The 14,407-nt window shown below is 37.8% G+C and overlaps 5 protein-coding genes and 1 long non-coding RNA gene across 7 annotated transcripts in view; 3 read left to right on the top strand and 3 right to left on the bottom strand.

Moving 5' to 3' along the window:
• Positions 1–8,637, bottom strand: part of wdr83os (WD repeat domain 83 opposite strand) — a 60,673-nt gene extending 52,036 nt beyond the window's left edge. The window contains exon 1 of the mRNA XM_072384601.1: positions 8,628–8,637. The gene's annotated coding sequence lies outside the window, so the exon portion shown is untranslated. The remainder of the gene's footprint in view (positions 1–8,627) is intronic.
• LOC140305648 (uncharacterized) overlaps positions 1–14,407 on the top strand; it is a 45,268-nt gene that overhangs the window by 4,287 nt on the left and 26,574 nt on the right. The window lies entirely within an intron of this gene.
• On the bottom strand, positions 1,359–3,536 carry LOC140305017 (uncharacterized). Of its 2 annotated transcripts, XR_011915311.1 has the most exons (4): positions 3,306–3,415; positions 3,158–3,218; positions 2,638–2,834; positions 1,359–1,542 (listed from the first exon to the last, which is right to left on the bottom strand). It is a non-coding gene; the product is annotated as an uncharacterized lncRNA (long non-coding RNA). The 2 variants fall into 2 exon arrangements; XR_011915310.1 differs by lacking the exon at positions 1,359–1,542 and having other exon boundaries at positions 2,581–2,834; positions 3,306–3,536.
• On the bottom strand, positions 5,342–8,733 carry LOC140305149 (neural cell adhesion molecule 1-like). The gene is made up of 7 exons (XM_072383908.1): positions 8,554–8,733; positions 8,196–8,423; positions 7,592–7,924; positions 7,249–7,467; positions 6,750–7,016; positions 5,541–5,807; positions 5,342–5,349 (listed from the first exon to the last, which is right to left on the bottom strand). Exons 1-7 carry the CDS (start codon positions 8,612–8,614, stop codon positions 5,342–5,344), a joined length of 1,383 nt encoding a protein of 460 aa, XP_072240009.1. The 5' UTR covers positions 8,615–8,733.
• LOC140305016 (histone H4) lies at positions 12,450–12,837 on the top strand. The gene has a single exon (XM_072383799.1). It carries the CDS (start codon positions 12,466–12,468, stop codon positions 12,775–12,777), a length of 312 nt encoding a protein of 103 aa, XP_072239900.1. The 5' UTR covers positions 12,450–12,465; the 3' UTR covers positions 12,778–12,837.
• LOC140305014 (histone H2B 1/2-like) lies at positions 13,657–14,367 on the top strand. Its single transcript, XM_072383798.1, has one exon. It carries the CDS (start codon positions 13,674–13,676, stop codon positions 14,046–14,048), a length of 375 nt encoding a protein of 124 aa, XP_072239899.1. The 5' UTR covers positions 13,657–13,673; the 3' UTR covers positions 14,049–14,367.

Raw genomic sequence — 14,407 nt, 5'->3', positions numbered from 1 at the left:
CAAACTGGTAGAACAAACATTCAAAACATTTTATTCATATGATGCAAAGAGCTGCTCAATCGCTTCCACTGTTAAATTTGACCACAGAGAACAAAGCACCATCATATTCATACTGTAAAGCTCACTTGCCTACTTTACTTTTCAGCCAACCAATTTTACAACCAGTCTTACCCTAGTTTTTTTTTCAGATATTTGAGGTTCAAATTGCTTACAAATTAGAAGACCACCACATCATAGGCCCATAGTCTTTATAAACAGTTTTGAGACATTTCTTTATGGATTCCTCCAGCTTCAGTGTCCCACGAAAAGGTTTTTGAATTACACTGCAAGTGTGGAACAAAGAAAAAAGAATACAACCTAAAGACAAGTTCTCTGTTTCTCCCCTTTTTATTTTTGTGTGTCAGACTTATCTCTGTGGTGGGGGAAGGACACCCATGTAGAATGTGGCCTTTGTCAGCAGAGTAAATCACTTGATTAGGTTGGAGATGTTTAGTTTTATCCAGCACGAGCTAGTATCTGTAAAATTAAAAAGAGATTCTGTTTCATATTTGAAAATTATATTTCAAGAGCAAGGGGACCTGTACTGGAGTGTGTGGAGGTAATTTTATAGGTTACAGCTCATCTTCATCTGGATGCTGTTATTCTTTTCTCATAATTGCTATAGTCTTTTTATCTGTGAGCACTGTTTCACAGTTTCTAATATAAATGGGTTTAAAAAAAAAACATGCAACAGTTTCCAGGTGACACACTTCATCATTAAGATATCATGAGTTTGGATTCTCAGTTACAGTTGACAGCACATCCTGGATGTTTAATTTTAACTAAGCAGACATTATTTATGTATGATAACAAAAAAGTTGAATTGGAAATGATATGTGACAAAAACATTTAAGCATTTACACTAATTTTAATGTAGGATAGCTTTGAATTTAAGAACTAAATGCTCTATAATATAAACATGAGCTGGCCCTTCTGCTGTTAATCTCATAGCTGCTCTTCTCAATTCTTTGGTTGGCAGCTGTGATCATAAAACAGATGTTCTGTATATACAAGAACATTATATTGGACACATATTAGCCACTATCTTGGAGCTGAAAAACAAATAATGCTCTAAAAATAAACTATATTTCCTCTTTACATTATTTATGAACACTGTCAACCAAAAGTAGGCAAAAAGGCCAAGAAAACATTGTTTCCATTTAGCAAAATACATCTAGTCAAGGCAGCTGTATATATATCTATAGCTGTATTTATATAGATCTATATATATATAGATATATATATAGATACATCTATATATGTGTAACTTCATGATTTTATACCACATTTTATAATCCTCAAAAGCCCAGACTCTGACCACAGTGGTGATGCAGCAGGCATAGTCGGAAAATCACCAAGTCTCTGGTAGTTATAGTTCAATCCATCCAGTCTTTGTTGAGATTTTTTTTAAAGGATTAGTCAAAAGATTCCTTATGAGTTCATCTGATTTTGTTGACCACACTATACAATGAAGATGAATCCTCCCCAGGTTGACCTGCAGTTCTGAAAGAACAAGAGGGACATAAATATAAACAAACAAGCACATGGAACAGCAGAGTACTTAAAGGAGACACATAAATAAATAAGAAACTTTTTTGTGCTTGAGCACACATAATTTGGGTATCTGAAGTGACATAATTTAACATAATTTAACTTAATCTTTCATGTTGTTTAAGGCTGCCCAGGTCTGGCAATCTATTACTTTGTGAACCATTAAGATTAACCTTCCATGCACAAGGTGCTGTTTTATTCAGCTGCACAGAGCAACACCCATCGTTACAATCAGTACATAGACTTTATCTTCAAGAGGAAATGCTTACAACACTCAGTAAAAACGTGATAGTATATGCCAGACGCTTTTCAATTAGCTTGTTCTACCAACCTGGGCTAAGTCAATGCGTAACTCCCAGCAAGAAAGACCAGCACCAGACACTTTGGTTTTGTGATACATTGTCAGTTTAGCATTCTCTGAGGCCTACAACTGTACTAATGAATTAAATGTTTCCGGATTTCTTAAGTTATTCTCCAAGATCCACATAAATATTAAGCTATTTCTTTGTTAATCTGTTATTCTACAAAATAATCTTTAGTTTAACAATATTCTGAAATAATATGAGGGTAAAAAAAAAAAAGTTAACGTGCTAGTTGAAAATATGCTAGTTAAATTCAGCCAATCGGCCATTGCTTATAAATCTGTCACACACGTGTGTTTTTTTGTCTACCAGGTGTGGTTATATGTGCTCATTCTGCTGTGTGTGCAAGTGAAAGCACTTAGGTTAGGTACCATATGCTGGTCTAGGTGTAGAATGCTTGAATGGTTAGTAGTTTGCAAATGGATATTTGCAGTGCAAAGCTCTATCAACATATTAAAAAGAAACATATATTCCATGAAAAGCAGCTGCTCTGAACAGGGCTGCTTTGACAGGGTTAAGATGGTTGCTATGGTACTTTCTCTCGGTGGTACTGTGATGAAAATAGTTCACAGGAATTTAATTTATACCTCACAGCACAGCACATGACATGTCTCCTTTTATGATTTTAAATGTATATCATTTTAAGGTTTAAGGAGCCTAATGCTCCATAAGAAGAGCTGCTTACCTTGGGTCAGATCTAATATTAGTAAAGTTGACAGTAGCGTACTCTACACTCTCACATTCTTCCTCATTGGGTCTGTGGGCTCCAGCCACTCTGATGTTGCAATAGATAGGGTCTGTCTGGTTTCTCAAGAAGCGCACACTGGCATAGTGGATATCTTCAGGGTGATTGCCCTGTCTCTCCGGGTGAATATGTTGACACTGAAGAGACATACATATTTATGTATGTATACAAGTTTATATTTACCACAGGAGATTTTTAGAGATGTGATTAGGACATATAAGTGATTATTGATCCTGACCTACTAAACCACAATATTACACCAACACCATCAGAAAAGGCTAAAGCAGCAGCCTCTCAAGTAATACTGGAGGAAGTTTAATTATCACATCTGTAACTATATATTATACAAAAAAGGTAAGTGAATACAAACATAGGAAAGAAAGAAAGTAAGAACATCCACATAAATCAGGATAATTCAGTGTATAAAAGCTCTCTCAATCACAGAACCCTGCCACCTCACCTGTTCACTGTTGTCTGGTCTTTCTCCAGATTCAGATATTGATCTTGTTGGTCTCTTTTTTCTAATTTAGTAGAATGAATGACTCTGTTACCAAAATGAATTTGAATATGTTATTGTTGGGAATTGAATGCATGATTGATATACTCACCTGAACAGCAGGAAAACATAGAGTATGATAGCCAGGAAAATGACAGATCCTATTCCAATTATTACTATTTTCCCTGCCTGTGAAGAAGCTGAGATTACATAAAAACATATTTTAGATTTTGCCACAATGATCCCAGAGTGTCCCTGCAAAATTATATTTTTTGAAGGTAAAGTTGTCTCAAACAAAACTAAGTTTCCTGTCAAGATATGTGTGTGCTCAACCACAGGAATTGTGGTAGATCAAAGGTGCCACAGGAAGTCCCTGATAGATATTTATAACACACCGGCGATACAGTTACTGCTTCATTTCTCCATATAAGTTTGACTTCTCTGTGAGTCTGTTTAAAACTTTTCTGCCTGATTTCTTGTCTTTTTTTAATCCCATCTGATGTGTTTGTGACTCACCATGTTCTATGATTTCACCACAGGACATTGGCCACCTTTTTATATGTCAAAACTGTTAGTCTGAGCAAACTAGCCATTGTTGGTACCGGTATATAAAATAATGTGCTTTATATAATACACAATCAGGAAGTAACTTTACCTGCCACAATAGTCAGATGGTGTATAGTGGAGTTGTGATTGCCCCTTTTGTTCCAGGCTTCACAGTAATAATATCCACTGTGGCTAGGATTTGTGTTGGTGATGATGAAGTTCTGTCCTGAAGCTTGTAGCAAGCCTTTGTTCTTCTTGTACCAGGTGTAATTAGGTGGTGGCCTAGCATCACTGCTGCAGGTTAGAAGCACAGATGTACCCTCCACTATCACACCAGTGGCATTCACTGACACAGAGGGAAGCCTTGGAGCATCTGAAAAAACAGTATGAACATATTAATTCACATCAGCATGCACGATACAGATACATCTGATAATATGTAGACAGTTAGGTCTAAGTAACCAAAGCAACTCAGGAGTTTCTTTTAAGATAGAATTTTAAGATAAGAATGATCAACCCGACATTTCTAGGTATTTTATAGTTTTTGATATGTATTTGACTTACACTGCACATCAATAAATGTAAGTGTAGAATTTATCCCAAGATCACTTTCAGCTGTACAACGATAATCTCCAGAGTCAGTGGATTTGATGGAGCTGAAGACAAGATATGGTTCGCTACTTAGCAGATGAGAGCTTTGACGACCATTCTTCTTGATCCAGGAATAGTTTGCTGCTGGGTGAGCATCACTGCTGCAGGTCAGACGCACAGATATACCCTCCACTATGGCACCAGTGGGACTCACTGATACAGAGGGAAGCCTTGGGGCATCTGAAAAAACAGTATGCACATATTCATTCACATCAGCATGCATGGTACAGACACAGCTTGTAGACATGATGACATCATGAGGAAACCCAAAAAAGGACATCTACAAATAGAAATTTGGAGGTTATCCATCCATCCATCCATCCATCCATCCATCCATCCATTCATTTACCCATGTCCCTGACCTGCAAATAAATCAATAGCAGATACTGAAATATTCTTTGGGCTTGATGCTGAAATGGAAATGCTTATTCAGGTGTCGTTGGAATTATTTCTTTGCTATTTTCACTGGTACAAATGACATTTCTTTATCCTCCTGTATGGCAGAATCTGTCACAACCCTGTCTGCTCCTCCCTCATGTTATCAGGCTGTTTGCAACAGGAGCAGACTGAATGCAGATTTAGTAATTTTTTCACACATGTAGTTCAGCACTGATAAACCTAAAATCAGCACCCCTTGATGAGGATGACGAGAAAGTGGACACTGAGAAGTGAGCTGAAGGTAGCTATTTGCGGTAGACTTCTGGTCTGGTTTATCCAGCTTAAATATATGGAAACTTGTTTCAAACTCTTTTTTCAGGCCTATTTCTATTCTGCTATATTTTAGGGAAAGTAGAGTACTTTGTACTCCAGTATACACATTTTTAAGAGTTGACTCATTATGTTAAAAGATTTTAGATTTTCAATAGTAGATATAACTAACATGTGTGCTCATTCAAAAAATAAAAATTTGAAAAAAAAAAATCTGTTGCTAATGTTCTGTTCATTAAACTTCTATAAACCTGAGATAAAAGACACAGAGAAAGACTTTCATCCAATAAAATGTCTCAAATTCTAAAATCACTAATGCAGTTTATTGCGCATTATGAATCATAACTAAACATGACATCTAAAATCGATAGAATTTTAAGATAAGAATGATCAACCCGACATTTCTAGGTATTTTATAGTTTTTTATATGCATTTGACTTACACTGCACATCAATAAATGTAAGTGTAGAATTTATCCCAAGATCACTTTCAGCTGTACAACGATAATCTCCAGAGTCAGTGGATTTGATGGAGCTGAAGACAAGATATGGTTCGCTACTTAGCAGATGAGAGCTTTGACGACCATTCTTCTTGATCCAGGAATAGTTTGCTGCTGGGTGAGCATCACTGCTGCAGGTCAGACGCACAGATGTACCCTCCACTATCGCACCAGTGGGACTCACTGACACAGAGGGAAGCCTTGGGGCATCTGAAAAAACAGTATGCACATATTCATTCACATCAGCATGCATGGTACAGACACAGCTTGTAGACATGACGACATCATGAGGAAACCCAAAAAAGGACATCTACAAATAGAAATTTGGAGGTTATCCATCCATCCATTCATTTACCCATGTCCATGACCTGCAAATAAATCAATAGCAGATACTGAAACATTCTTTGGGCTTGATGCTGAAATGGAAATGCTTATTCAGGTGTCGTTGGAATTATTTCTTTGCTATTTTCACTGGCACAAATGACATTTCTTTATCCTCCTGTATGGCAGAATCTGTCACAATCCTGTCTGCTCCTCCCTCATGTTATCAGGCTGTTTGCAACAGGAGCAGACTGAATGCAGATTTAGTAATTTTTTCACACATGTAGTTCAGCACTGATAAACCTAAAATCAGCACCCCTTGATGAGGATGACGAGAAAGTGGACACTGAGAAGTGAGTTGAAGGTAGCTATTTGCGGTAGACTTCTGGTCTGGTTTATCCAGCTTAAATATATGGAAACTTGTTTCAAACTCTTTTTTCAGGCCTATTTCTATTCTGCTATATTTTAGGGAAAGTAGAGTACTTTGTACTCCAGTATACACATTTTTAAGAGTTGACTCATTATGTTAAAAGATTTTAGATTGTCAATAGTAGATATAACTAACATGTGTGCTCATTCAAAAAAGAAAAATTCGAAAAAAAATCTGTTGCTAATGTTCTGTTCATTAAACTTCTATAAACCTGAGATAAAAGACAGAGGGAAGCCTTTCATCCAATAAAATGTCTCAAATTCTAAAATCACTAATGCAGTTTATTGCGCATTATGAATCATAACTAAACATGACATCTAAAATCGATAGAATTTTAAGATAAGAATGATCAACCCGACATTTCTAGGTATTTTATAGTTTTTGATATGTATTTGACTTACACTGCACATCAATAAATGTAAGTGTAGAATTTATCCCAAGATCACTTTCAGCTGTACAACGATAATCTCCAGAGTCAGTGGATTTGATGGAGCTGAAGACAAGATATGGTTCGCTACTTAGCAGATGAGAGCTTTGACGACCATTCTTCTTGATCCAGGAATAGTTTGCTGCTGGGTGAGCATCACTGCTGCAGGTCAGACGCACAGATGTACCCTCCACTATCGCACCAGTGGGACTCACTGACACAGAGGGAAGCCTTGGAGCATCTGGAAGAGACATAACCATAATTTAGCCCCCAAATGAAAATATGATGTTAATACAACCTGTTTATTTGTTGAAAAAAAAAATTGAATTTTTTAATTCCTCCTTCCAGGACCATAAAGCTGAGAATGAGACCACTATCTCTGTAATATTAACGTAATTTATTTTTCAAACAAAACTGAAAATGTGTAAGATCAGATTTCATTATTCTGGTTAGACAAGGAAGACTAAACTCACACACAGCAAGAGATCGGTCCTTGTATCCATCTACAGAACACTGATAGCTGTCTGCAGGATCAATTATTTTCTGAAGACGTTTCTTTTTCTCTTCACTAAGTATCTGTCCATTCTTGTACCAGACATAGGACACATGATAAGGCTGCCAACAGTTGCTTTGACATACCAGATCTCTAATCTGGCTGCCCGATCTTTCCACATTAACCTGGATATGTGAATCTGTGTATGAACGACAGAAGTTGTTATATCATATTTTTGATTGAACTGTCAAAAAGACACACACCCATTCAGATTAATGTTTGCAACATACTGAAACTAAATGATTTGATATTGTAAATATTACCTCTGACAGACAAAGTGACTCCAACTGAAGATATATATCCTGCATTTTCATTGTTTGAAGTAAAATTGAACTCGTACTCATCTGAATCATTGTCTATGAGGTTTGAGATTGACAGAGTGCAGACACTGGCATCGCAGTGATACTCAGTTCTGTCTCTGAGGGTATTTTTCACATTGACATGTTGATTATTCTCCATAGCTGTAAAGCAAAATTTCTTCTGTTGAGAAGTTGTTATTGGTCTGTATGTGTAGTCGCAGCTTATTTTTAGTGTCGATCCTCTGATGGCACAGATCTCAAATGAAGACTCAATCACTCCCTGATTGTCCTCTACCGCTGAAACACAGAGAAGAACAGAAACCAGCCATCATCATATTTTGCACTATTGCTTCAAGACTGACGGAAAGGGTTTGTCCTCATTCAGATAAAATAGGAGAGTATACAAAAGGACAATAGGATAACTATTTATGAAGCTCATTACAAACACTGAAGCATGCAGGTCTGAAGGAGCCACAAAATACAAGTCTGATATAGAACTTTATGTTTAGTCAAAGCACAAAAAGTTACCGTACAGATTGAGTTGTAGAGTATTAAGATGTAAACTCACACAGTTTAGGAGAGCGGATGTTTTCATGTCCTGTCACACTGCAGGAAATTGCCTTTGCTTCATGAATGGAGACTGAATAATATTTAGATATTTGTTGACTAACTTCTTGTCCATCTCTGAACCAAACGTAAGATACATCCTTAGGTAAATTACAACTGGTATGGCACTCTAGCCTTGAAAAGTTATGTTTCCTACTAATGACCGATATTCTTTCCTTCACCTTGAGATCTGTAATATCAAAGAAGAGAAACATTAGTTTTGAATTTTAGTGTCCGCATAAAGATAAAGCAGACAGATGCAGTCAGAATAGCCACTGAGATTTAGAAGTTAATTGACAGATAATTAAATGAAAGTTTACCTGTGACAGACAAAGTAACTCCTGGTAAACCAGTGTATTTTTCATGTGGGATCTTTGTCATGAACCTGAATTTGTACACAGCTGAGTCGCTTTTTGTTAGATTTTTAATTTTAAGGATACAGACTTGTTTTTCACAGTGATACTCCACACGCTTTGAATAGTTTGAGCAATTTTTTAGATCATTATGATTTTCTATGAACCAGAATTCCTTGTCAACTTCGTTGGAAATTACATTTGGGAATTTATAGCTGCATCTCATTTCCACCGTTGATCCGACTAAGGCGCAGATCTCAGAAGACGTGTAACTCACTCCCCAGCCGTTTTGACCATGTACAACTGTAAAAGAACACATTAGAAACAACAATGGGAAACAGACATACGCTAACTTAGTATGTTCTTTCTTATTATTAGAACTGAACCGCTTCTCTCAAACAACTTTAAAAATCGTTGGAGTTTAAAATCCTCATATTTGAGTGTTTTTGCTGTGTAGAAGGATAGCACGGCAGTATGACAAAAAGACTGAACTGATATCACACACCAAAATTCAAAAGCTTTAGTTGTTATTGTTAACATTCAATATCTAAATTTCCCAGTGAGCTTGCCAGTGAGGGGGGGGGGGTTATGAGACCAAATTTAAAGTTACTGTGGCATAAATCCTCCAAATAGTAGGAGCCCTTTAACAGGAGCTGATATACCTCTGATATATATCTCTGAGTGCCAGTTCAAAACTAAACAAAAAAAAAAAAAACATTTAACCCAAACTGAGAAATGTATTTTCTTCAATAAATATTCTGCATAATTAGAAGCCTAAAATTAGAAATAAGAAAGTGCCCCCGGCTGGGTTTTCCAGACTGTATTTCAGAAACTATTCAACTTTATAAGTGTATGATCAACATCAAAATGAGGGCCAAGCACAAAGATCGATATGATATGAGCTGTGAGTTCTGAGGACTCATGTGCTGCAAGATTTTCATATTAATAGCTGTTGTGGCTCAAGGATAACTTGGCCTCCAGTTGATAAAGTGTATTCATGTTTACTTTAACAAGACAATAGACATCCAGTAAAGTCTATTCCACCCAAATTGCATATTAACTTTACATATAATGTATAATTTGAAATATATCTTACAATGGTAAAAGAATATGTCAAATGTCAAAAATATGAGCATCTACAAAACACACTGATCAGAGAATAAAGTTTCTTACACCAAAGTAAGATTTCAACAATGAATCTAAATACACGTTTACCAGAGAATAAACTAATTAAGATTTTTCCTTCTGTCTTACTTGAGTAGATATGCTGTTCTATGTAAAATACAAGTTGATATGCAGTACCTGCTGCAGTGACAAGAAGGATAATAACTCCTCTGGTTCCACCTGTTGAACTCATAGCTGCTCTGCTCGTCTCCTTACGTGAGTCAATCGTACATGTGCGGACAAAATGCATACAATTTAAGAAAACTAATCATTCTTATGGGTTTTTGTACAGAAAAGAAGGAAGCGGTCTCAACAAGCTGATCTTTCCCAGCAGACCGTATGCAAAAGAGAGATCAAGATTTCAAAAATATTTTCAACTTCCTTCCTCTTTTCAAATTCCTTTCGCATGATCAGCTCTATAAAGACCACAAGAAAAAAAAAAACTTTATCCTTCCACTGAAGTCCACACAAGTCATCACAGAAGCATCCTCAATTAAATGAGCAGAGCAAGTACACACCTAGGAATGTGGAGCGTACTTGTCTGGATGCGTACTTTGTATTGGAACAGTACTTGGTCCTTAAGTGATTACATTTCAGAAATACACAAGTACAGACAAGTACGCATCTCGAGAAACAGGTTGTTCATAGTGGATGATTTTAGAATCATTTCCATGGTGAAGACCAACCCCTTCACAACAGCCAAACAAGTGAATAACACTCTCCAGGAGGTAGGCGTATCAATATTCAAGTCAACCATAAAGAGAAAATTTCATGACAGTAAATACAGAGGATTCACTGCAAGGTGCAAGCCACTCATAAGCCTCGAGAATAGAAAGGCTAATTGGACTTTGCTAAAAAAAAAAAAAAAAAAAAAAAAAAACATCTAAAAAAGCCAGCACAGTTCTGGAAAAAACATTCTTTGGACAAATGGAACTAAGATCAAACTCTAACAGAATGATGGCAAGAAAAAAGTGTAGAGAAGGCATGGAACAGCTCATGATCCAAAGCATACCACATCATCTGTAAAACACAGCAAAGGCAGTGTGATGGCTTGGGCGTGCATGGCTGCCAGTGGCACTGGGTCACTAGAGTTTATTGATGATGTGACACAGGACAGAAGCAGCCGGATGAATTCTGAGGTGTTCAGAGACCTACGGTCTGCTCAAATCCAGCTAAATGCAGTCAAACTGATTGGGCAGTGTTTCATCAAAATAGATGGACAATGACCCAAAACATACAACCAAAGCAACTCAGGAGTTTCTTAAAGCAAGGAAGTGAAATATTCTTGAATGGCCATATTAGTCACCCGATCTTAACCCACTTGAGCACTTGTTGAATACTAAACTTCAGACAGAAAGTCCCACTAACAGCAAGTGAAAGCTGCTGCAGTAAAGGCCTGGCAGAGCATTAAAAAGGAGGAAACCGAGCATCTGAAGACTTTCAAGACTTCAGGCTGTCATGACCAGCAAAGGATGTTCAACCAAGTATTAGAAATGAACATTTTATTTTCAGTTTCTTTTCAAATACTTTTGAGCCCCTGAAATGAAGGGATTGTGTTACAAAAATGCTTTAGTTCCTCACATTTTTATGAAATCTTTTTGTTCAACCCACTGAGTTAAAGCTGAAAGTCTGCACATCAACTGCATCTGAGTTGTTTTATTTAAAATGATTTATGGTAATAAACAGAACCGAAATTAGAAAAAAAGCTGTCTCTGTCCAAGTATTTATGGATCTAAGTGTAAATGGAAACTTGTTTCTAATTCTGGTTTGCAGGCCTACTTATATTCTGCTTTATTTTAGGGAAAGTAGTGCACTTTGTACTCCAGTATCTTTTGTTTTAAGAGTTGACTCATTATGTTAAAGATTTTAGATTTTCAATATTAGCTGTAACTAAAATGTGTGTTTATTCAAAAAATAAAAACCGGGGAAAAAAAAAATTCCACAGTCATGTAAAATGCTTTAGGGCTTCCTATTCTTTATAGAAGTTTTGGAACTTGTGAGAAGAAAGCCTAATCCACAGATTTAAGACCCCACTCCACAGGGCCAAATGATTTGTATCTAATGTTCTGTTCATTATTTTTTTGTCTGGTTGTTTTGCTATATCCCTCCCAGAAAGGTGAGGTTAGAGGGACCCTATAGTCCAAGTACAATGGAGGAACCAAGCACGTCTGCTTACTGAGTGGGCCTTTGCTCCCAATTTACATGTACTGTAAGAAACTAATGAACTATGAAATACTAAGTTTCATAGTTCATTATGAAACTTACCCCCCCCCCCCCCCCCCCCCCCCCCCCCACACACACACACACACACACACACACACACACTTTTTGTCAGTGAAGCAGACAAAAAGGAAATCACTTCTATAGTGATCTCGGTTTTTCAATCATGAGGACAACAAAAAACACCGATTAAAACAAAAAAAACACATATTTCCCTTCTTCGCTTTATAGTGGCGTTGGATAAAAGCATTTGCTAAGTGAATATTAAAAAATTATCAGTGTTTGACTTCACAAAACTTACACTTTTACACTTACAACTGCTGACCAGTGAGTGGCGCTAATGCAGAAGTTGTTTATCCCCACAGAAGAAGAAGAGGTCCGCCCCTCTCTTCTAACACGTCCTCAGCCAACGTTGATATACATGTGACGGACGGATTCGCTTCATTCAGCTTAGATTAATTGAGCGAACGAAAGAAAAAAAAAAAAAAAACAAAGATGAGTGGTCGCGGTAAAGGTGGAAAGGGACTCGGTAAAGGAGGCGCTAAGCGTCACCGTAAAGTTCTCCGTGACAACATCCAAGGGATAACTAAGCCCGCCATCCGTCGTCTAGCTCGCCGTGGCGGTGTGAAGCGTATTTCTGGCCTTATCTATGAGGAGACTCGTGGAGTGTTGAAGGTCTTTCTGGAGAATGTGATCCGCGATGCAGTCACCTATACCGAGCACGCAAAGAGGAAGACTGTGACCGCCATGGACGTCGTATATGCCCTGAAGAGGCAGGGACGTACTCTTTACGGCTTTGGTGGTTAAAAGTCTTGTACTTGATCGTTAAAACAAAGGTCCTTTTAAGGGCCGCACACTGTTCTCATATAGAGCGAATTTCCTCATGACACTACATTTTTTTCTTGAATTCCTTTTGAATTGTTTTATGAATCATATCAGTATAACAAACTACTTAATGTACACATATTGAAGAGCTCTTATTACTCGAATGGCGGGTAGAAAATGTAAAGGAATTGTTTAAAATCAATACTATGATAGAGTTCAGTGTCCACCATATTGAGTGTATTACGGGCTTTTACGTCGACTAGTTCATTAATCCCCCGAACAGTCACGCTGGTATTTTAAATAAAAAAAATACAAGTACAACATGTGCCTGTTAACACGATTCTTTCATTGGAAGCCCAAGAACAAGCTGGAGAAATCATAAGTTAAAGTATTTATTAGTGGTCACATTTGAAACATAGCAGCGCTGTACTCGCAGGGACAGAGGTCCCATTGGCAAGCCGTCAGCCCAAGCGGAAAATTACAAACAAAGAACATAGGTTATTTAGAAGAAAAAAGAAAATTAATTCCATAATGTGAAAGAACAAAGACAATTATAACATGCAATATTTTAAACACGCACATATTACAGAGGGACAGTGCGGGTTAATGAATAAGGTGGTGTAAAGTGTTTTCATTAAGCTCCGAGGCGGATGTCGCCATGTTGGAGGCCTGTTCTTTCCCTTACTATGAAACTGCGCGCCAAATTCTAGTTTCCATGGAAACAAAACCTTAACGACACTATGCACGACATCGCGTCTTACAAGCTCAGCCAATCACAGACGAGGAACCGCACAGTCTAATTTGCTTAGTGTTTGTATAAGTTTAGTCTCCCTCCGTGCGGTTAATAACTCACTGCTGTTTTGAGCTACTGAAGGAAGATGCCTGAACCCGCCAAGTCTGCGCCCAAGAAGGGCTCCAAGAAAGCCGTTACTAAAACTACCCCTAAAGGAGGCAAGAAGAAGAGGAAGACCAGGAAGGAGAGCTATGCCATCTATGTCTACAAGGTATTGAAGCAGGTTCACCCCGACACCGGGATCTCCTCTAAGGCCATGAGCATTATGAACTCCTTCGTGAACGACATCTTTGAGCGTATCGCCGCCGAGGCCTCTCGTCTGGCTCATTACAACAAGCGCTCCACCATCACCTCCAGGGAGATTCAGACCGCCGTACGCCTCCTGCTGCCCGGTGAGCTGGCCAAACACGCTGTGTCCGAGGGCACCAAGGCCGTCACCAAGTACACCAGCTCCAAGTAAACTGAGCTCTTCCGGAAAAAACAACCCAACGGCTCTTTTAAGAGCCACACAATTTATCTCAAAGTCAAAGTGTTCCTGTAAAATCTGAACTTGTGTTCAGAGCGACGTGTGCTTCTGTATGTCACCCCAATATGAGTGACTTAATTTTGAAAATTAAATGCACACTTCAAACTTGTACCGAACTGATGCTATGGCCAATTGGTGATTTAACCAAATTAAGTTACTTAATTCCGGACTTGGTAGTGACCTAAAGCAAAGACTTCATTTAAATTTAATCTTTCTGTATTGCCTCAAATTGATCTCACACAAACTGTGCTGAGGATAACCAGGGTTAATCTTTGCCAGTTCTGTGGAGACCC

This window comes from Leuresthes tenuis, unplaced genomic scaffold (genome assembly GCF_036924035.1).
Source record: "Leuresthes tenuis unplaced genomic scaffold, fLeuTen1.0.hap1 SCAF_4, whole genome shotgun sequence".
Lineage (NCBI taxonomy): Eukaryota > Metazoa > Chordata > Actinopteri > Atheriniformes > Atherinopsidae > Leuresthes > Leuresthes tenuis.
Note: the sequence above shows the minus strand (reverse complement) of the source record. Positions and strands in the feature narration are given on the sequence as shown.

Excerpts from the sequence above, each read along its gene's own strand:
- LOC140305016 (XM_072383799.1), top strand. The coding sequence starts at position 12,466 with ATGAGTGGTCGCGGTAAAGGTGGAAAGGGACTCGGTAAAGGAGGCGCT.
- LOC140305014 (XM_072383798.1), top strand. The coding sequence starts at position 13,674 with ATGCCTGAACCCGCCAAGTCTGCGCCCAAGAAGGGCTCCAAGAAAGCC.
- LOC140305149 (XM_072383908.1), bottom strand. The coding sequence starts at position 8,614 with ATGACAAAGATCCCACATGAAAAATACACTGGTTTACCAGGAGTTACT. Across the intron at positions 8,424-8,553 it reads AGTTACTTTGTCTGTCACAG|ATCTCAAGGTGAAGGAAAGA; the intron begins GTAAACTTTCAT and ends TTGATATTACAG. Across the intron at positions 7,468-7,591 it reads AGTCACTTTGTCTGTCAGAG|ATTCACATATCCAGGTTAAT; the intron begins GTAATATTTACA and ends GTTCATACACAG.